This window comes from Ptychodera flava, chromosome 19 (assembly GCF_041260155.1).
Source record: "Ptychodera flava strain L36383 chromosome 19, AS_Pfla_20210202, whole genome shotgun sequence".
Lineage (NCBI taxonomy): Eukaryota > Metazoa > Hemichordata > Enteropneusta > Ptychoderidae > Ptychodera > Ptychodera flava.
In genome coordinates, this window is record NC_091946.1 from 18,305,353 (window position 1) to 18,327,410 (window position 22,058).

The window sequence follows — 22,058 nt, forward strand, 5'->3', positions numbered from 1 at the left end:
TCAAAATGCATGAAAGAATATCACGTGACAGAATGGTGACCTGATAGTCCAGACCCTGCACTTCATGGCAAACGACTGTAGACGCATTTCCTCCATCGGACTGTCTCCACCAACTCCCACAATACTTCGTTCTTCCGCGCCAATTGTCGTCTTGTTCTGCATCACCCATTTCGTAACACTCATGGCGTCCTCGGCGTACGCTGGGTATGTGTGTTCGCCGAATAAATCCAAGGATTTATCCCCAATCAGGAAAGTTCATTAAAATATTCAAATTAGGAATTGACTGAAATGTTCTCATTAAATATGCAAATTATGAATTGGCTGAAGTAAAAATGTTAAATGACTTTCAATGATGTCGTATCATAGTATCTTTAATGTACAAAGCAGTTCGTCAACTTTGGTCTAGTCAAGACAGATAAATATCCTTAATGAGGAAAATTCATTAAATTTGCAAATACGGAATCGGCTAAAGTAAAAATGCTTAATGGCTTTTAATGCTGTATCATAGTATCTTTAATGTACATAGCAAGTTTTGTCAAATTTGGTCTTGTCAATACAGATAAATATCCCTAATTAGGAAAGTTCATTATATATGCTAATTGAGAATTGGCTGAAGTAAACGATGACTTTTAATAATGTTGTTTCATAGTATCTTCGATATATGCTGCAAGATTCATCAACTTCGGTCGAATCAATTCAGATATATATCCCTAATTAGTGAAGTTCATTAAAAATGTAAATAAGGAATTGGCTGAAGTAAAACTGCTTAATGATTTTCAATAATGTTATATCATAGTATCTCCAATGTACATAGCAAATTTCATCAATTTTGGTAAGGTACATTCAGATTTATATATCTAATTAGGAAAGTTTATTAAATATGTAAATAAGTATTTGGCTGAAATAAAACTGCTTAATGACTTTCATCAATGTTATATCATAGTATCTTTAATGTACATAGCAAGTTTCATCAATTTTGGTCAAGTCAATTCAAATAAATATCCCTAATTCCAAAAGTTCCTTAAATATGCAAATTAAGAGTTTGATGAAGTAAGAATGCTTAATGACTTTCAATAATGTTAAATCATAAGCTTAGTATCTTTAATATACATACCAAGTTTTGTCAATTTTGATCAAGTCAAATCAGATATATATCCCTAATTATGAAAGTTCATTAAATATGCAAATTATCCATTATCTTTTATGTCACCCCTTAATATCTTTCACAGCTGATATATCTTGGTGTGATCAACATTTGTAGCAAATCTCATCAAATTATGTGCAGTCGTTGTCAATGTATCCGTTATTTCTAGACTCATTAATTATGCAAATGAGCAAAAAGTAAGCAAGCCACAACACCCACCAAAAACTAATCAGTTCTTGCCATTTGCAAACTGAATCTATATACCAGATTTAATTCTGATCTGATGAGCCGTTTTTGAGATATTGAGTACACTGAGACGGACAGACAGACAGACAGACAGACAGACAGACAGACAGACAGACAGATAGACAGACATCGCTGCGACATATGCTCACGTGTGTCAACACGTGAGCAAAAAATGACATTTTAAGGTCGAAGTGACGTCACAAAGTATACAACCTTTAAGGCGACGGTAATATGAAGCTGCGGCACCCCCTTTATGTTGTTTGTCAATCTTTCGTTTAGTTTACAGAGATAACTTCCTGATAACCTGGACAGGGAGAGACCTGAAGTGAGCTTTCTCACCTTTGAGACCTCTTCGGTCTCGCTTACCTTTGACACTCTAGATCGACAAACAGTAGTGGGCACAGTGGGACACACATTTCCACGTAAATGAGAACAAAGTGCATAAATTTCATCTCAATTATTTATCACTGACCTTAAATTGCGAAGATTGCCAAAATCAGCACCATAATCCTGAAACACTAGAATTTTTGAATAAGAATAAAAAAAAAACGATAGTCAGTTCAGAGTCGACGAAAGAGGGCGGGCCAGAGAGCTATCCGGATTCTCTGTCGTTCCGCAAAATTGCTCGTAATAAAAATACATCAGTATGGCGATATAACTTGGCTATATAGCTCTCCCGGTTAAGCAGGTTCTTAACCTTTTACAAATTACAAATTAAGACTACGACCATCAAGTTCTCGGCTATAAGGCGGTGAAGTAACACAACCAGCGAACTTGAGAACAGTTTAAATGTAACAGTCTTGCTGTCTTAGGACGCTGTCCGTAAATTAGGGCCTGGTACGTTACCTGCAGTGCATTTAACATGGCTGACACTTTTTGTGAAGTACAATTTATCGCCTTGTCATCTTTCTACCATTTTTCTTTGGTTGGCGATGAGGCAATCTTCCAGAAATTCGCCAAATTAAACAAGCTCTCACACATTCACACATTTGCGTCAGGCACAGTTCGTTTGAAATCGTCGCCAAAATTAATGTTCACGTTTCACTGTTAATGTCATTTTAACGACAGTGCTATTCCAGGCCCAGGCACATGTTTAGCTTGGAAACTCGTGACATAAACATGAGAACGCCTCGCGCAAAGTTAGACAACAGAAGACATGAAATCCAAGTGCTCAGTCCATTCATAGGAGAAGGAATCTGCGGTTGAACTGTACGGCTGGGATCTAAAACATGGTGTTGTGACATATGGGCAGGCGATAATGGCCATCCTCAAGTGTTCAGTGTGATCGACAAAGAAACTGGTAGTCTTTTACAAATACGTAAACACCACTACCTAACGTCTTTGAATACCTGCAAGAAAAAGCTTAAAATTTCCAACCCATACAAATACATATAACATGTCATAGAGAATCTTTTGGGTCTTATATAGTAAATATATCTCATATAAAAACAAACCAGCAGGACCATTGCAGTTTTAGTCTCTTCGGGCAGTTAAGCAGTTTGACGTACTATTTTGCCAGTTACTTGACGTGGTACTAGTATTATAGAAAGTTCAGAATAATTCAATTTAAACAAAACCACATTCGACGCTGTTCGATCAAATTAATTTACTTCTACAATTAATGGAAGACGCCGTCACTTTCGATATTACAGAACAGTTTTAGTGAAAGACTGCATACCTAAATATATATTTAAACTCTGTGTTACTAAGGATAAACTTCATGCCAGCGATCATTTTACTAGCCGTTAACCATAGACAGTCTCTCTTCTACAGTCTATGCTCAATGCTTCAATTATAGACTGTCTATGCTGCAAATGTGACAATTTCAAAAGTCAATCGCGACGCGTGCGAGGGACGATCGCCCTCAACGGGCGAAGGAATGTTTCGACACTTGTCGAGAGAAGTCAAGCGCGAGGGTCCACCTAGACTCTAAGTCTATGGTTACAAACGATTGTAGGTTGAGGACGTAAAACTACAATAGAGCTTCATCGATTTGTCTGTTTACCATGACCAAAATATTTTTGATAAAAAGTGGAAGTTCAGCCAAAAGACTAAAACAAGAATAGGTGAATTTTTACTTTATTTTCACCATAGTAACACTAAGAGAGTCAAAATTGAATCCGTGATTTCGTTTTTCAGTAAAATAATAATAAAAAAACGTTTGCGGCTTTTTTCCTTACTTCTTCCAGATCGTTCTTATTACTTTAATCCGTTCAATTTTCTTGTGCATTTTGTTAATTTCTATGCTTTGTTTATGTAGAGTTGTGTTGACACAACGTCTATGCGGATGGTGGTCCGTCTGCTATCAGTCTTATTTTTATGAATAACATTTCACTGAGTTACGGCAAAATTCAGTTTTTGATGAACATGACGAGAAAGAAAGTTATCGAATTAAAATCCCAAAGAATCATTTTTATGCTATCTTTTTTTATTTTGTTAGTTTTTCTTATTTGTATTCTTATACTTTATACTAACCCGTCGACATATCACACCAATTTGAGCATTATTTTATCGTGGGGTTCTTGGTGGCAGTAAGTTTATTAGAAACGTTTACAAATATCGAATCTGATTGATCATGCAGCATTCAGAGAAAGGAGTGACAAATTTAGCTTAGCCAATCTGCGGCGCTGTACCATGTCTGTCAGCGTTGTACTTGCAGTGTCATGTTCCGTCTGGTTTGAGAAACCAGTAACGTAATATACTCAGAAGCAGGAAATCTTGAGCGCCTCCTTAACGTGTACAGAAGGCAGATCAGTTCATGTCTAAATGTTTGAAAAGTGTGCGTTCATGGTGCAAATGATTATGCCTCATTTAAGGTAGAATGAATTTCGAAGACAGATATCGGACTCTCCTTTTTCCCAATTCTTTTCTGATCAACAATTGTGGGTCTTGATGGAGTAAGAAATAATTTTTACCGTCTTAGTTTTTCGAAAATCGACATTTTTATTTTCTCCTGTTGGGATGGCTGTCATTTTGAATTTCGAATATCGGTATATAATCAACAATTTGTCCCTCTCATACCGAACTTTGGACCATTTCCCCTGATTTTTATTCTTGATTCGCTAAGGTAATGATTGAAAGTTTCATTGAGGAAAGTTTGAGCGAAAGTTGAAGTCTTTCACTATCGAGGCGAATACTACCTTAAAGCCACCTTAGTTGTATCGTTATGCATTCTGCTTACCAAACAATCTACCATCCAATCCTCTCAGAGAGGTTTTATTCCCAGTATTAAGCCGCATTGTCTATGTAAATGTAACTATTTCAATCCTTGATGATGGATTAAGTCGATTTCCCACAGTTTTACACACACATGCCATGACGCTGCAGCGGGTCATGTAGGGCTTGTATTAAAGTTCAAAATTATTTAATTGTTAAAATCTAAGTTATACGTTCGCCGCCAATATTTGAAAAAGAAGTTTTGTGGTGACACTTTGTTTTTACATGTGTTTTTTTCATTTCAAACCATCTTATCAAGACAAAAATACAGATAATGGGGCTTTAGTGCCCTATCATTAAATTCCTGTGAACTAGGTTTAAAAATATTTGATGCTGCAGTTTTCTGTTTATTATTATTATCAACAGGGCTGATAAGGAAACGTCCTTGAAGAAACCGTGACATTGGTGTGCCTGGGCCTGTACTGACGATCGCTTCGACATCCTGCAGACACGGATCTGTGAGTCCGCTTTACCATGTGCACGTCATGGCATGTGTGTGTATTTCGAGGCAATGGGAACCCTGTGACTGGATATTTCTGCAACTGTGTAATGCAATAACGAGTTGCAGAAGCCAGAAATGCCGCATGAAAATCTATTTTCAAGGAACTGGGCAACTCAATGTCAACTTCCTCCACCCCCTTCCATGGTTCTGACATAAACAACAGGGTTTAGTGATAAGTGTTTTTTGTCTGCACAAAAAAGTTGACGACAGTTCCTTGAAAACACAAAGACAGGGGAAATTTCGAAGCTTGTATTCGACTACAATCTAGAGTATCACAAGATGATACCGTAATTTCTACTCAGTAACACTATGTAACTTTAAAAATTGTCGGAAACAAAATTTAGAAACATATTTCACAGAAATGCACAGTAACATATGCAAAGCCGACAGTACTAACTTCAGTTCACCTAATAAGTGTACAAAGTAACTTCTTGGATGGAGCAACGCCGGAAATTTCATGTCCAGCGAATTCAATGGATGATGACGTCATAAAATAGTATACCAGTGTACGCATGCGTCTGCCTTGTGCAAGGCTGCAGTGCTGAAATTGGGGGAAAGAAAGTTGGATGGACACTGTCATATGGCCAGAGGCAGCTAGCTTAATCCCGATAACTTTCAATTTCACTTGCGGGGGCTCATTTTAAACTCTTGGAGTAAGCAATAATTTTAACCGTTTTAGTTTTTCGAAAATCGACATTTTTATTGTCCCACGTTGAGTCACGGTCCCTCCACAAAAGGGACCGTGGTCGAGTAAACACAGGTATGGCGGACATTTTGAATTTCAAATATCGGTATATAATAGATAATTTGTCCCTCTAGTACCGAACTCTGGACCATTTCCCCTGATTTTTATTCTTGCTTTGGTAAGAGAATGGTTGAAAGTTTCATTGAGGAAAGTTTGAGCAAAAGTTGAAGTCTTTCACTATCGAGGCGCATGCACTCTGTTTACCAAACAAACTACCATTCAATCCTCTCCGAGATATCGATGTTTTTTATACTCGGTATTAAGCCACAATGTCTATGTAAACGTCACTATTTCAATCCTTGATGATGGATTAAGTCGATTTCCCATAGTTTTACACACTCGCTGGCTGCAGCGGGTCATGTAGGGCTTGTATTAAAGTCGAAAATTATTTAATTGTTAAAATCTAAGTTGTACGTTCGTCGCCTATATTTGAAAAAGAAGTTTTGTGGCGACACTTTGGTTTTACATAAGTGTGTCTCCATTTCAAACCATCTTATCCAGACAAAAATACAGATAATGGGGCCTTAATGCCCTGTCATTAAATTCCTGTGAACTAGGTCATGATGCTGCGGTTTCGTGTTTATTATTATTATCAGCAGGGCCGATAAGGAAACGTCCTTGAAGAATCCGTGACGTTGGTGTGCCTGGGCCTGTACTGGCAACCGCTGCGACATCCTGCAGACACGGATCTGTGAGTCCGCTTCATACCATATGCACGTCATGGCATCTGTGTGTAGTTCGCATGCAGCAATGGGAACCCTATGACTGGATATTTCTGCAGGCAACTGTGTAATACAATGACGAGTTGCAGAAGCCAGACATGTCATGTCGCATGGAAATCTATTTCCAAGGAATTGGGCAGCTCGATACCAGCTTCCTTTTCTCCATCGTTCTAACATTTACACCAGGGGCACCAATAAGTATTTTTGTCGATCTGTACAAAGAATTAGTTGACAACATTTTTAAATTCATTGAAACACAAAGACAAGGCAAAATTCGAAGCTTGTATTCGATTACAATCTTGACTATCACAAGATAATACCGTAATTTCTACTCAGAAACACTATTTATGTAACTTTAAAATACCGGATACAAACTTTAATTCACAGAAATGCACAGTAACATGTAACAAACCGACATCGCTGATTTCTGCTCACATAACAACTGTGAAATTGTGAAAAGTAACTTCATGCATGGAGCAACGCCAGGACTTCCACGTCCAGTACTTTAACAAATGCTGACGTCATAAAATAGTATACCTGTGGACGCATGTGTCCCCATGTACAAGTCTGCGGTGCTGAAATTGGTTTGGATTGACATTGTCTTAACCCCAGAAGCAATTTAATCCTGCTAACTCCAATTTCTGTGTTGTGGTCAATTTTAAAAAAACTTTCTTTAGTGAACACAGGAAAAACCCAACTTGCAGTGTCAGCTCAGCTCATGTACCCCCAGGGTCTTGACACCAGGGATGAGAATTTACGTTTACACGGAAGCCTTGCCGAAATGCTTTGTCAAAAGCTCCAACAACGGATTTGTTGTCTACTTTGTATTTTTTAGATTCTTTGGATGCTCTGAAGTTATATGTATGTGCGAAGGAGGTTACTTCCCACGCATGACAAGTTTAGGAAAGAATGCGCCCATTGCGGATTTACAAATAATTTCTAGTGCTTTGTGTGTATCTAACCAACAGAACAGCCCATTGTCACGAGACCCATCCCCAATTGCCATTCGGCGATATCTTATGTACATCTGAATAGAGACCGTGTGGTGATTCAGAAGCAACCAAAATTGACACAAAAGTAAAATGCAACCCACAGCAATCTTTCGCGCAGGCAGGGGCTTTGATGTTAAAAGCATTGTTGTCATTTTGATTTATACATACGAATCATAAACTATGCAGAAATATATCAATGAGCCATTGGCGACATGGGTTACCTTGAGTTAGGTTAGGAAATTTTGTATCGCTTTTAGATAGTATTGCTGGCGTTTAGGATTTTTTTGCCTAAATAGTTGAAAGTTGAACTTTTCAGTCAAATGTATGTTGCTAGTTCAATCGAGGTTCGAGACACTTCTATAGCAGCTGCGATTCGCTGCAGCAAAATTTTAAAGTGTTTTGATATTCACTACGAGTGTTGCAAAACCGTCCCTGTGTAGGGACCGTGGTTGCGCCGAGCAACTCGGGGTCGTGTCCTGTCGTCGTCCGACCTAAGTGATGACGTCACGTGATGACGTTGTGTTCTTAGAAGACACACTTGAGAAGTCTTCTGGAGGAAAAGAATGTCTGGAATGTTTCGGCTACACAAAGTCGTGATGGTAGAGGCATTGCTCAGTAAAACCAGCAGACCTAAATCTGTCACAGATATTAATATAGGGGGCGCCCCAGTTGTCCACCTCTCCTTCTTCTCATCCGGGTCAGAGTACTGGATTAAGTCCGGGAGGGTTCCGTTTACCGTTGGCTAAAGACGGAAGCTGAAGTTGGAGGTGACAATAATAGTGATCGGCTACCCGGTTGTTGTGTTGTGACGTTTCCCCTTATCGGATTATCGAGATCGATTTTTCGTTGTTTTTTCATGCAAAGTGTGGTGAGTAAATTTTGTTGAGTGTATAATGTATATGAAAATTCATTATTTTGCTGTTATGCAAATACACCTATCTATACCTTGAGAAACTCCCTATACACAAAAAACAAAGCACAAAAACGACAATAAAACCCCCCCCCCCACCCACCCCCCCCCCCAAAAAAACACGACAACAACAAAAACTGGCATCTATACCCCACAAATGAAACTTTTTAATGAAACTTATTAAACTTTTTCAAACTGCTGCCAATTCTCTAACTAACTCATTTGACAACTTGTGAAATTCAACCTTTGGTGAAATAATAAAACACAAAGAACGTTTAGCGGGGAATCAAATTCTCTCGGCTACTCTTGATTAAAACGGAACTTGAGCTTATGTCACTGGGGATCGTACTCACTTGCAAACCAAGATGGTGTAGGTAGCTTGACGCTAGCTAAACGGTAAATATGTGACGAACTGGGAAAAATCCACGTGACGGAGGACCAGTGGTCTCGGCCATGGAATTATTCTCCGGGACTTCACGCTAGCATGGAGCCTCCAGGAATGCCTGTACATCAAATTTCTGACCCCTCTTTGTAACCATTTGATCGTGTGAGAAGTGTTAAAGTACCGTTCCGATATTGCTTGGCGGTCCCTAAAGGTGAGAGCGAGCCATGCCCGGCTATTGAGCTCTCGGGTTGCAAGCTTGTGACTTCGTTTTGAATAGAGTCCATGCATGGATGGCAATTGCTTTCAAAACTAAATGTGAGAAAATGCGGGATTTAATATTTGCGTTCCATTGCGCGAATCTGTTGAATTTTTGCGGGGTATTTTAGGATGATATCATACAAACAGAAGAAAAGACACTACAGTCTGAAACGTAACATGGCATCGTTCTGACGGTCTTTCTCAAGGCTGGTCCCCAAGTCGACGTCGTCATCAAGGTGTCCCAAAGTATGTTATACAAACAACTGACATTTTATTATATCATGTGATGAAGAATCGTTGAAACATCTTCGGTAATCAAGAATAAAACTCGTGGATCGAAAATGATGGCGCAAATTATTTATATTGGGGAAGTACATTGCCCGACAATTATCAAATATAAACAATTACAACTTCAAAGGGAAGGGTATTAACTGATTGAGTTTATTTTCGATTTAATTTGCAAAGTCAAGATATTGAAAATCTAATTTGCTCCACATCTTTATATAAATAGCCCCTTACTTCTATTTCTAACACTGCTTAATTAATCAAGCATAAAGGATTCGATTTAGGCCCTAATGATAAATTTACAAATACTTGAAATACGTCAGAGACATCGCCTGTTTCGTAAAGCCGAGTGAAGTCGTGCAGAAACGAGGCAACCAGAGGATGATTAAAATCATAACCGCTATAGAAGAGCACATGAAACAAGTCTTAACATCCCGTTCATGAGATCAGGCTGTTCTGTATATACAACTGGTTTCCATGCAGGGCAAAGCACTCTCAGTACAATGATATGGAGGCATGATTTAACGGTCAACGATGCATTCAAATTATTGCTCCAAAAGCTCTCTTAACTCTCAAAATTGTGAACAGTAAATGTATTTCAAATGCGGAAGCTAGCCTGGAGCAAAGGCATATGGTTGTGTGACATCAGCAAAGAGTGCGTGCTTACCTTTCGGACGGTCAATGCCCTGAGTGTTGGGAAAGAGCGTGGCAGGTACGGTACAGTGCAAATACACTGAAATAGAAAGTGGTGTATTATTACAATTACTTAAAATACAAACCGACAAACCCTTTCGATGCAATACCCGCATGATCCAAAGGGTTTATTTTCAAGAATGGCGTCATGATTTTTGGGGTGGTGGAGGAAAAATTTGCTTTTTTACACCCTTTGATTTGTAGCACTTCCGACTAATAACATACTTGCGTGCAAACATCAAATTAGATCATCAGGGTGCGTGACCGTGCGTGGGATCACAACACTGAGACGTCGATACGGTCGTTCGGTTCAGTCTAGTGTGTTATACTCCTAGAAGATGTGTTTAATTGGATGTACATGGAGCGTGTGTTTTCTCAAGTCTGGCTGTAAACTGTTATAAATGTCATCCCTCCCTCCCTTCAAAGGTATGTCCCAGATTGAGACCTGTTTAGACTTGTTGATTGGGTTGGCTCACGTTTTAAATGAAGCTTGCCACAAAATGACTTCATCGTTAAACAGCTAAGCAAGCCGCCCACTTCACTGACAGTGAAAAATAATGACCGCGAAAACAACTTGAAATATACGAGGCAAACCATCTAATTGCACGTAACCCTGTGACCTCGCTATAGAGAGCATAATTCGGTGCCTGGATACGCAACAAGGTCAAACTGCATCAAAATGAGGTTGCTTAAGAACGACAAAAACAAGTGCTATGCAAACACTGTGCAGCTGCCCACCTGTGCAATCGCCCGTCCAAAATGAAAAACTCCATAAAAACATCATCAACAGACACGTGACTGTATACGTAAAAGTACACTTTATTTCAATAAAAGAAGCTTAAAATCAACGTACTGTTTTTTAACCATGTATTTCGCAAATTCATGCCGACGCTATCCTAATATGAGAATCATTGCACGATAATAATTAGCTCTGCGTGGCAGGGCTGTGTGTTACCGGGCCGGTAACACATATCCCTGCCAGGCAGAGCTAGGCAAAAACACGCTACATTTTTACGGTATCAATCGTCAACGGTTCAGTCATTATAATAATACGAGGCATTTTAGACCTGACTTGTTACGAAAAAAGCCCCTAGAGTCAGGAATTTTTCAAATTTTGCCTTTTTGTTGATTTGAATGAGTTTTTTCAAGGAATCATTAGATGAAAACTTGAAAGACAATCAAGATTAATTTACATCTTGATAAATTATATTGTAAATCAGTGTTTGAAGAAGCAGGGCCACCGTTTTAAAAGACACATACTGCAGTTTTTGGGATACCACATTGATTCCGAAAGGCAACCGTGGTTATATTTTCTTGGACAAAGATTTAATTACAAGCAACTGCTAGTTTAGTAGACCATCCAGGCTCCAGTGGTTCGCTTCTGCTGTTGTTGAAAATTTTGAAGGTTGTGGTTACAGAGTTGATGTATGTAAACCGCTTTGTGATGTCTGTGAAGAGAAGCCTCTGGCAGCAGGTGCTTCATAAACACAATGATTTTTGGGTTCAGCTGCGCGCGCGCCCTCCTCTCATTTTGGAGTGGCTGTACGTGTACAATTTACCTCCTCCATATGCACGCAAAGAGTAAGCATAAATCGACTTCACTCGGGCACACAGAGCAGCTGTACTTTTCAGTCCGAGGACAGTTATTAGAGCGACACCGTACCATAAAAATATCCTACTAATTACTGTGAGAATGCGTCCTAGCTCCAACGCAAACGGAAAATATAGACAGTCGCTCCGAAATTCTTGCCGGTCAGTGCATATAAGCTTACAGCCAAAATGCTTCGCAAGCGCTTAGCACAACGTCGTGCCGTCGGTTTGCGTGCAGCGATCCCTGAAAAAAAATATAAAAACCCCACCCAGTATTTCCGTCGATTTATTGACCAATATTTCCCTATTTAGTGACGTCCAGACGACAATATCGATATTATATAATTTCGTTATCAGACGACCACTATGTGCAATGACACATTTTTTTCTGCTTTGCCGCAATAACGTGCGCTACTCGCGCCTTTACCACATATTTAGTGCCGAAAACACTGGGAGAGTACAAAGCCTTTTCAGCCGGATTGACAAAAAGCGTAGACCCTGGAAAGAGCCCGAAAGAGCTTGCAACAGACTTGTGCCCTATAGCTTGCTACTTCCATATCACGAAATGAGCAGATAACTACCTTTATGCGAATTACCTGTGTGATTATGTAATTGGGCAGTCATTACTCAATGTTAGGCCTACATCAAATTTATCGTTTCTACACAATGGGTCTGCAGACGATGTGCCAACCGTTGCCCACGCTGATCGCAATATCTGCTGGTACAACGGGACGGTCGACGTATAATTAATCCATTTTAAAATAATCAAAGAAGATCCAGGAACATTCCTCATTTTATTGCAAGTACCTAACTTCCTAGCAAGCGAACCTCGGGGATAGATACCCGGTCTCTCAAATTTTTACAATTCTCGTTCACCGCTTTTGGGGGCTTTTTTTGAAGCTCTTGGAGTATAGACCCTCGATTTTTTCTCGAGGGTCAATGCTTAGCCATAGAGTTAACACGGGAATGGCGGCGTCTGTGATTTTCAAAACATCAGTAAATGACAGGCAATTTATTTCTCTGGTATCAAAAATTCCACAGTGACCCCTGATTTTTATTTTTGATTGTTACGAGAATGGTAGAAAGCTTCATTGAGGACAGTTTTAGCCAGCGACTAATTGTATTTATGGAGTATATGTTACATCGGCCATGACATTGTATGGCAACATTTACTAAGTTATAAAGCCGTTAAAATTCAAAACAGTCCGAAATCGATAATGACCATGGGCTCAATAATTCACCGATGACGTCATAAGCTTGTTTTGAAGGTTCGAATAGATCGAAAGTTGTTACGCATTGATAACATGTTTATCAAACTCCACACATACGTGCAATATTCACAGAGACTGGGCATGGAAAGAGAAGCCAGTGGTATTATCATGTAATTTTCCTCGCCCAGGCACCACCAAATCATTTCCCTATAGTTTCTTTACTCTGTGACGCGTGTTTATCCGACTCGGTCTGACGCGCGCCTCAAGGTCGTTATCGAAACTCATCTATTGTCAATAGTTTGCTCAGATGGCTCAAGCCCTTTATGAAAATACAAAGACGGGCTCTGAAAATGAAGAGAGGGCTGTTTTTTTCCCAAGCGAAGAGGTTTTTGCCACTCTCCCATCATTACCAGTGATACGTGACAAATAACCAAATAACTGTATCACCGTGTCCGATATGATGGTTCACACAGTAACACTATATACACCCCACCATAGGGGCAATTAACTATAGCACGGCACCTATGACCTCTTCCTCAGGTATCAGTTGCAGCGCTCCGACACTACGGACAGACTATGGCAAGTACGGGCATGCATTGGCGGTAGAGGGGGGTCTACTGTCGACACAGGTAACATGCCTTCCCACCTCCATGATTGGAGAAAGGGCTGCAAGTAGGCACCGGGACGGTCATGACCCAGTGAAATAGAGATTACTGGCAATGTTATTAATAAGCAGAATGACTAACTGCAGACTACAGTCATATTCATTCTGCACCGAGAAAGACTACTACGAATATTTCACATTCCTTTGCAATTGTTCTCATATTTTTTATTTTTTGTTAATTTGGTCAGTAGTAAGCTTATAGTATTGGTCTCCGCTCCCCTATTTTGCAAAGAAAAAGAGGAAGCAATGAAAAAAATTCTATTCAATATAGAGGAGAATTAGAGATGGTCTTAGTTAAAAAGCGATTGTAACGCTTACAGTTACACAGCTAAAATTCACATTTTCATTCCATAACCGCGCAAGGTCTTCTATATATCATCGGCATTCCAGAAAAAAGCGATTATTCGGAACAGGTCTGTCAGTAAACGTAACCCTGAAGTACACGTTTTCTTGTTTGGTTCGAAGAACAATAAGGGCTGAACAATAGTGGTGTATGTATGCGTCACTTCACGGATCCGACAGGACGGATTCACTCTTAATAGTCGTGATTCATCCAACTCTTGTTTTGTATGTAAATGCATGTGGTTCACCTTCGGTGCTGGATACGTGATAGTTTGTTGAACTGTGAACAGCAGCGTTAGCGGCGCACACTCCAAGCCATTGTCCTCCATCCATCATCAACGCACCAGGGCGTGTTTTACCGCACGGGCCAATCAGAGAGCTGAAAAATAGCGTGATCGAGAAATAAATTAACATATGTTTTGATGTTTTCCTGCCTGAACGTACTTTTAAAACCAGTAACCAGAGAGAGCAGTCGTTACCAGGTGGGTGAGGTTAATATTTCCCAAAAAACAACGCTATCAGATATCCAGTGTCTGTTGCCGCCAGTGCCATTTGGAGCGCACATGTTCACAGAATAGGAGTCGCTGTGTACCTTCTCTGATACTCAAAATAGAAGCACTCGAAGAACGGCGACCATGGACATACAGCTGAGCGACAGAGAGAAGATCCCCGAGAAATCGATATTGGGAATGATGAAACACTTCATCGAAGCTGTGAACGACATGGACTCAACTGTCATGATTCCGAGCCGTCTCTTGGACATGAAGTTGGAAGACACGCAGATGGACACGGAAAACGGCAACAAATCTCTGGTGCCAAAGGGGGTCGACAGCAGGGACTTGCACTTGTATTATTCGCTGTTAAAGACTGTCAAGCGGGACCTCGTGAAGGGGACCCTCACGCAGAACGGAGAGACTGACGACTCGATGAGCTCCGAGGAAGAGGACACGGACCAGAACGAGCAGGCCAGGCAGGCGGCAAATTTATTCAGGGAACATCTCCGGGGACTTTTCAGTGTACTTGAACAGCTCACAGAAATGGCGAAATTTCTCACGAGTAAATATCAACAGGAAACCGGCGACTATCAGACTTGTCCGAAACCAAAGTCGTTCATAATGTGAGCTTGATTGTACCTCATCAGTGTTTCATGTTTCTTCAAAATCGCGGTGCACATGGCATGGCTGAGGGCTGTGAAACACTAACTTCTCCCCCCGCTAGTACCCATTAACACAGACTTCTCGAATTCGTAACATCTGATGTTCCTAGCATACTGTAGGATCAACGACCTACAGACTGAAAGAAAAGCGGCCGGAGGAAGCCAACAACTGCGACGTTATTTACACGTGTATTGATCACGGACCCCGGTTTCGTCATTTGGCCGCTCTGATTACGTCACCTGCCTTCGCTTCAAAACACTTCCACAAAACATGCTTCGCCGCATGACGACCAATGCCACGGCGTGAACTTTTCGTATATTCTACTGACCACGGAGGTATGTCGTTTATACCTCAATGTGCTGACCAAGTCACGGCCCTGGAACAGTTTGAGGGCGGTTGCATGTCTTCTACAAGTAATCTCCCAGCGAGACTAAATGAGATACTTCACTTGCGCCAAAAATGCACGCTTGGGCTGATGCACCAAAAAATTGACAATATCCCATGCCTAAAACTCCAATATTGTTTTATGAAAGGCTAAATGGTACGAGTTATCTCTGTATATAGATGAACACTTTATAAGTAATGTAGTCGTATGCGCACGCACAATATAATTGTGGTTAATGGATCCGGGCTGTTCCCAGCCTCTATATCCGGGAACCACAAATGAAGTGAGGTCGCGCTGCGCGCACAAATTGCTGTGAGTTTTTTCCTTTTGCCTGATGCAAAAATACCCCACATCCGAAGTTAAGTCGTGTATATAGATTTATTTACTTTTGTCCCGCTCCCCAGTTTGTAATTAGCCTGCAAGATGACCCATTTTACGTTTAGGCCTCAAAACTCACAAATAGTGCAATGTGTCGAGAGGCTAATAACGTACCTTACTCATTGGTGTACTGAACTGAGTAAATCATTGGCTTTCTCCAGTTCAGCACAAGAAACGCCTGTATCATTTGTATATTTACTTAACTATTGTATGTAACCGTGACGATATTCGAACTCAACCAGGAACTTACCCGGTGATCATATCGCAACGTCACAGTGTCTCTATGTAGAAAACAAACACATCAAAACTAAATATTTTCAATATTTTTGTTTTATCATGAAGGCTTTGGTGCGCTGTTCCTGTTTAAGGCAAACTGTACCACTCTCAGTCATCGCAACAGCCCACGTTCATTATATGCAAATGTCACTGTAAAAGCTTCCATTTTGTGTCCGCCCATTTCAACCGAACCTCATTAGACATTACAGCCTTCAAGCTATAGTTCAAAACCTTCACGTCGAGCGACAAGCGAAGTCAACTCTCACATGACATTGTGATTATGATTTTTTCAGGTGTTTCCATGGTGACTATTTTTTTTCTACGGCGACTTTCCCGCCGTTTATTTGTTAAGATTTTTCAAAGATGCGCACACTTTTTGTAATCAAGAAAGTGAAATCTGCTTAAGAGATATTTTCTGATTATTTTTGTAACGCAAAAGTTTAATCCGAAATAAAACTTTATCGAAATATGAATTTGTGGATATGTGTTATCGATATATCTCACTATATGGACGCATTTTGCTGCGATTCGTAGTGAAATGCAAAATTTGCGTGTGTTGTGTTGTTTGAGAGAAGGGAGTGTACTGAAACATTATTCGCAGTGAAAGCTTAGCAAGCAGAATACGCCTCAGGAACAACTACCTATACGGACTCTCAAACTTCCACAATACAGTTTTGGCCTACCAGCCCACGGTCCGGTGGAGGGACCGTGACAAGCCGTAAGGGGCTCATTTTGAAGCTCATGGAGTAAATACAGTATTCACTGGCTTAGTTTTGTGTGAATTGAAAATTCAATTTTCCCCATAGAGTTAATACAGGAATTGCGGCCATCTTGAATTTGAAGTGTCGAGCTAATAAGTTTTTGGTAATTTATTTCTCTAGTACAAAATTTTACACGACGATCCTTGATTTTTATTCTGGACTTCGAAAGGAAATGGTTGAAAGTAATCTTACTGAGCGTCTTTAATTTCGAGACGCATACTTCCTCAAATGGATTTCTTTCAAGTTGACAATGTATGGTTACACGGAGCATAGACCCTCGAGAAAAACCTCGAGGGTCTATGCACTGTGTGACATTCAAGAAACCACGTCACAATGACCACCATGACCAGTCCGCTTGTTATGGAAATGATACTGAAATTATAAACAGAAGTTGAAGCAGAAATGACGGGCCATGACCGTATGGCCAGGGTCATATAATACGGTCCCATAATGGCCCAATGATTCAATCGATTCAAAATAGCCTTGTCCTACTTCCGGCCTGTTTTCGGGTGTCTCGTCACGTAGTTAATTTTACCCTTGACTTTGCTCAAAGATAAAAAAAGAAAGTTATCGATTCAATTATCTATCCGAGGATACACCTGACTCTACCATTAACGTGACGTTCAGAGGTACAGAAGTTCGTTCCTACTGTGGCGCCTCGGGAGTGTTATTGCCGTATGATTCTAGAATTAGTCACTGACCCAGCAGCGGCATGACACTGACCTATCGTACGGAATCCTGGAATTACTGTCCTCAAGTGTGCAAGTTCTCAGAGGACATGTCCGGTCAGATAACCGTTAACCCAATTTGGCGCATTCAGAAATAAATTTATGATATATCATTAAAACAATCTAATCAGAATAACGGGCGTTGGCTGTTGAGATAGGAAATCCCTTCTCATTCTCGTATACCTTATGGCGCGTAATCGAGGCCAATATTCTAACTCCCAATTTTCAACTATACAACTCGACATTCAACATTCAAACTCCCCATTTCCAACTATACAACTCGACATTCAACATTCAAACTCCCCATTTTCAACTATACAACTCGACATTCAACATTCAAACTCCCCATTTTCAACTATACAACTCGACATTCAACATTCAAACTCCCCATTTTCAACTATACAACCGACATTCACATTCAAACTCCCCATTTTCAACTATAAGCTTACAACTCAACATTCAACTACCGAACTCAACATTTGGGATTGCTATTCCCCATTTTCAACTTTCGAACTCCACATTTTCAACTCTCGAACTCAACATTTAGGATTCGTATTCTCCCTAGGCATCCCTAACTTGCTTCATTGTAGTTACCCACGTTTTTCCTTCTGGGCTATATACGTCAGAACGCGTCATAGATACGTCACATGACGTTTCGGAGTTTTAGAGTTATTCCTATGTGATGTTCTAGAGGGTCCAAAAGTATGGACCGAAACACTTGTGATGCTATCAAGATTTACGCCGACCTCCGCCATCACTTAGGCCTAATTCGGTCGCTATCATGTCGTCTAATCAAGAGCATGCATGCGTGGCTCGCCATGGCTTATTTTAAAATTAACAACTCGCTTGTTAATTTCCACACTATTACAGCCAAAACACAACTCAAACACTAAACTAGCTCTGCATGGCAGGGCTTAGCCCAATCTGATTAAAATCAGATGTAGAGTACGGCGACGTCTCTGTACTTGCGCGGTTTTCTCTTGCTGTAGTGAGAGGCGACAGCAAGAGAAAACCGCGCAAGTACAGAGACGTCGCCGTACTCTACATCTGATTTTAATCAGATTGGGCTTAGCCCTGCGTACGATGCTGTGTGTTCCGCTACAGCTAATCGCCTGGTGAGCGGGGCGATTAGCTGTAGCGGAACACACAGCATCGTACGCAGGGCCGGGCTAGGCAGGGCTGTGTGTTACCGGCGTTATACGGCCTCCCACCACATGTAGGCCTAGTGGGAGGCCGTATAACGCCGGTAACACACAGCCCTGCAATGCAGAGCTAACACTAACACACCAAAGCACATACAAGACGAGATGGCTGATGTGTGAAGCCACTTTCCCTTTATTACACCGTGACCACTATGTTCAACATCATGTATTTCACGTTGAGCGGCTTGCACCAGCTGGACAATATGCTCACTACATTCAAATGCCACTAACTGTGAGAAAAGTCTAACAAGACTCTCACACCTACGTGACACATCTCCCCGTCTGTCGGGCTGGTCAAGGTCAAGTAGCAGCCTAGACAAACTACCACTGATGTGGTCACTAGCGAACCCGGTGTCGTCCAAAATTAACTGCGAGGTCACCATATGTTTGGGACTCCCTAACAAAGTGATAAGTAGTTTCATGTAAAATGACACCTACGATTTTTTAAAGTCGTATTTGACTATATGTATGCTAATTTTGGCTTGTGTTCGCTGGCTAGTGGTCTAGGGGGACCTATGACTTCGATAGTTGAAAATGGGGAATACGAATCCAAAATGTTGAGTTCCATAGTTGAAAATGTGGAGTTCGAAAGTTGAATGTGTGGAGTTCGAAAGTTGAAAATTGGGAGTTCGAAAGTTGAAAATGTAGAGTTGTATAGTTGAAAATGGGGAGTTCGAAAGTTGAAAATGTGGAGTTGTATAGTTGAAAATGGGGAGTTCGAAAGTTGAAAATGTGGAGTTGTATAGTTGAAAATGGGGAGTTTGAATGTTGAATGTCGGGTTATGGGGAGTTTGAATGTTGAATGTCGAGTTGTATAGTTGAAAATACTTTTTGAATATAGGCATTAGCCAGTAAATGATTTATTGGATCGATAGAAAGTGTAAGCTTGAAAGGCAACAGCAATGAGCTAGCTGCATCGAACATGACAACGTTTGCTATAACCGTAATGCTTTACTCTGTCCTTATGAGAAAATGGAATTGGAAATTCTCACAGATGAATGAAATGCTAATATAATGTGACTCTTAAAACTCTCCATGTCCATGTACTGGAATTTAGAGAAGTGTTGTATATAACCATCAGTTTACATGTATTTCCCGGCCACAGGCTGAACATCTACATTTTTACCCTATTTATTTGTGTAGAGGCCCATCTTTGCAATCGAATACGATTGGATTTGGCCAAACCATGGCAGTAAAAGGGTTATTCCCAGTCATGAGCAAGCAGTGATGTGCAATCATCCCTGAACAATGCAGAGGAATTGGTTCAACGAACTCCGGGAAACAATCACCTTCAGCTGCCGTAAAGAGGTCTGAGATTTTGCGTCCATTAGATCTATACGAGCAAAACACTGATTCGTCACGTTTAACTTTAAGTTGACTAGGAAATGATTTACTTCCTCAGCGTACGTAAAAAATGTAAGTCATTCCCTTTCCATTGTAGGATAAAGCTGAGCAAAAATTGCGTCTTGTTCAACATTCATATTTTCCTAAAATTGAAGAAACTGATGCTGAGGTAAAAATAGGAATATCGACAATTGTTTGTAAAGATATTCAAATTTTACGACATCGTTAATTGCTTGGCGAATGTCACTGCGGTAGAAGTGAATTCAAAGGAGAACTCTGGTAGCGGTCATCGACCATACGGGTCTTAGAACACATTAAACATGTGTACATTGATCAGTGTTTATACAGTCATTCCAATTTTATCGACATCGATAACTCTGGGCAGTAATAGTCCTAATACCCGTATTGTTGTTGATAAAAGAGTTTCCACTTTTAACGGCACTCTGAAGGCGAATTACTCCATCAAGTCTCGTCTGTATCCTTGCACCATCGACTTGAGTTACTATTATTGTGCAAGTGTTGTTGTTTCCACCACAGAGTTTTATGTTTTTATGATTTTTTTGTTTGCGAAATGATTTAATGCACTCCCCTCGCCATTTATCTCGCCACATGCTCAAATATTTGGAGAGATAAACAGGTAAGTCTGGCACGCTGCGCCAGCTACGGTTTGTCAACGTTCCGTTGAAAGTTCCAATTTTTTGATGACGGTATATAAATCAACCACATGCTAATCATTGAAGCGTACATTGATTGAAGACGCCAAGGACTAATTTAACTGCGTGCAGGAGAAGTCTGTGATCTACTATTTTTTTTTATTGCAGAATGCATATTACGCATGCGCATGTGACACAACCTTGCATACCAGACCGAGAAGAAAATGAGTCGCTTGAGAAATGACACACACGTTTCATATTTGATAATTCACGCCATTAGTATATAAAGAGTATGCGTGAACTTTACCAGACTTGGCTTGGCTTGATATAAGTAGCCAGGGGGGCATTGTCCTCCCCTTTTATAGATCTGCTGGGAGGACAATGCAATGCAGACTTTTTAGATGACCTCAGAGATTCGGGCCCGAATGTCGGTCGTTGACTCCGTAGATCGCCTCCAGTGGCACACAGTCCATGTAGCCGACAATGAGATGCAAATGATATGCGGTTAAGGTCTCCTCAACTAACTTTCAGCTGGTTTAACTGACGGTGATTTTGTAGCTCATTCTTTACTATTTCTAATGGTTTTTGGTAGCCGGTAACACACACTTCGTGTTCGTGTCGGCTACATGGACGATCTGCCCGTCCAGTGCCCAGTGTTAACGTTGACGGGCCCGGGTCTTGATGATATGAACTAGAGGTGAATTAGTTTATGCCGTAACGGTTTACAAGATGCAGCGAACGAAGGGTGTGTTTTTTTTTTGTAAAACCATTCAATTTGGCAGAACCTTTCATGAGATTGGATTTCCAGAATTTCCGACCGATGAAGACGTGCCAATTTGTTAAGCTCAAGTTCAAAGGCAGAGCAACCTAGCATCACGAAGATGACCGCTATATACCTTGCCGTCCTCTGACAAGTTAGATCGTTCAAAATTGTAATGTGATTTGGTAAAATAGTGCACCTGAAGGACAACAAGATTTTATTTGTCAATGTATATTTTATGGAGATTTAAAATAGCGAATGTTGCTGTGCAGTGCTGAGTCATCGTTGCGATTTGGCAAAATCTAGAACAGGTGAAATCGAGGAACAGGGGCGTTCGCGCTTTACTTTAACGACTCAGCAATTTATATCCCGCGTATTCAGTACAAAGGTTAAGTGGCCCACTTTCTATTTAAAGTGAGCTACACTTTTCATGTGGCGACGTTGTATCACCCCAAAACACTCTACTTGACATTCGTAGATTGCATTCAGCAGATTTAGATCTCTGCCTT

At 40.5% G+C, this 22,058-nt stretch overlaps 1 protein-coding gene and 1 long non-coding RNA gene across 3 annotated transcripts; one reads left to right on the top strand and one right to left on the bottom strand.

Moving 5' to 3' along the window:
- Positions 1-1,922: 1,922 nt before the first annotated feature.
- Positions 1,923-10,565, bottom strand: LOC139118784 (uncharacterized). Of its 2 annotated transcripts, none has more exons than XR_011548809.1 (3): positions 10,324-10,565; positions 8,831-10,138; positions 1,923-6,787 (listed from the first exon to the last, which is right to left on the bottom strand). It is a non-coding gene; the product is annotated as an uncharacterized lncRNA (long non-coding RNA). The 2 variants fall into 2 exon arrangements; XR_011548808.1 differs by having other exon boundaries at positions 10,073-10,138; positions 10,324-10,559.
- A 3,772-nt stretch (positions 10,566-14,337) lies between these two features.
- On the top strand, positions 14,338-16,574 carry LOC139118785 (mid1-interacting protein 1-like). The gene has a single exon (XM_070682241.1). It carries the CDS (start codon positions 14,541-14,543, stop codon positions 15,024-15,026), a length of 486 nt encoding a protein of 161 aa, XP_070538342.1. The 5' UTR covers positions 14,338-14,540; the 3' UTR covers positions 15,027-16,574.
- The last annotated feature ends 5,484 nt before the right edge of the window (positions 16,575-22,058 follow it).

Bases quoted from the DNA above. Each gene is read 5' to 3' on its own strand.
- LOC139118785 (XM_070682241.1), top strand. From the start codon at position 14,541: ATGGACATACAGCTGAGCGACAGAGAGAAGATCCCCGAGAAATCGATA.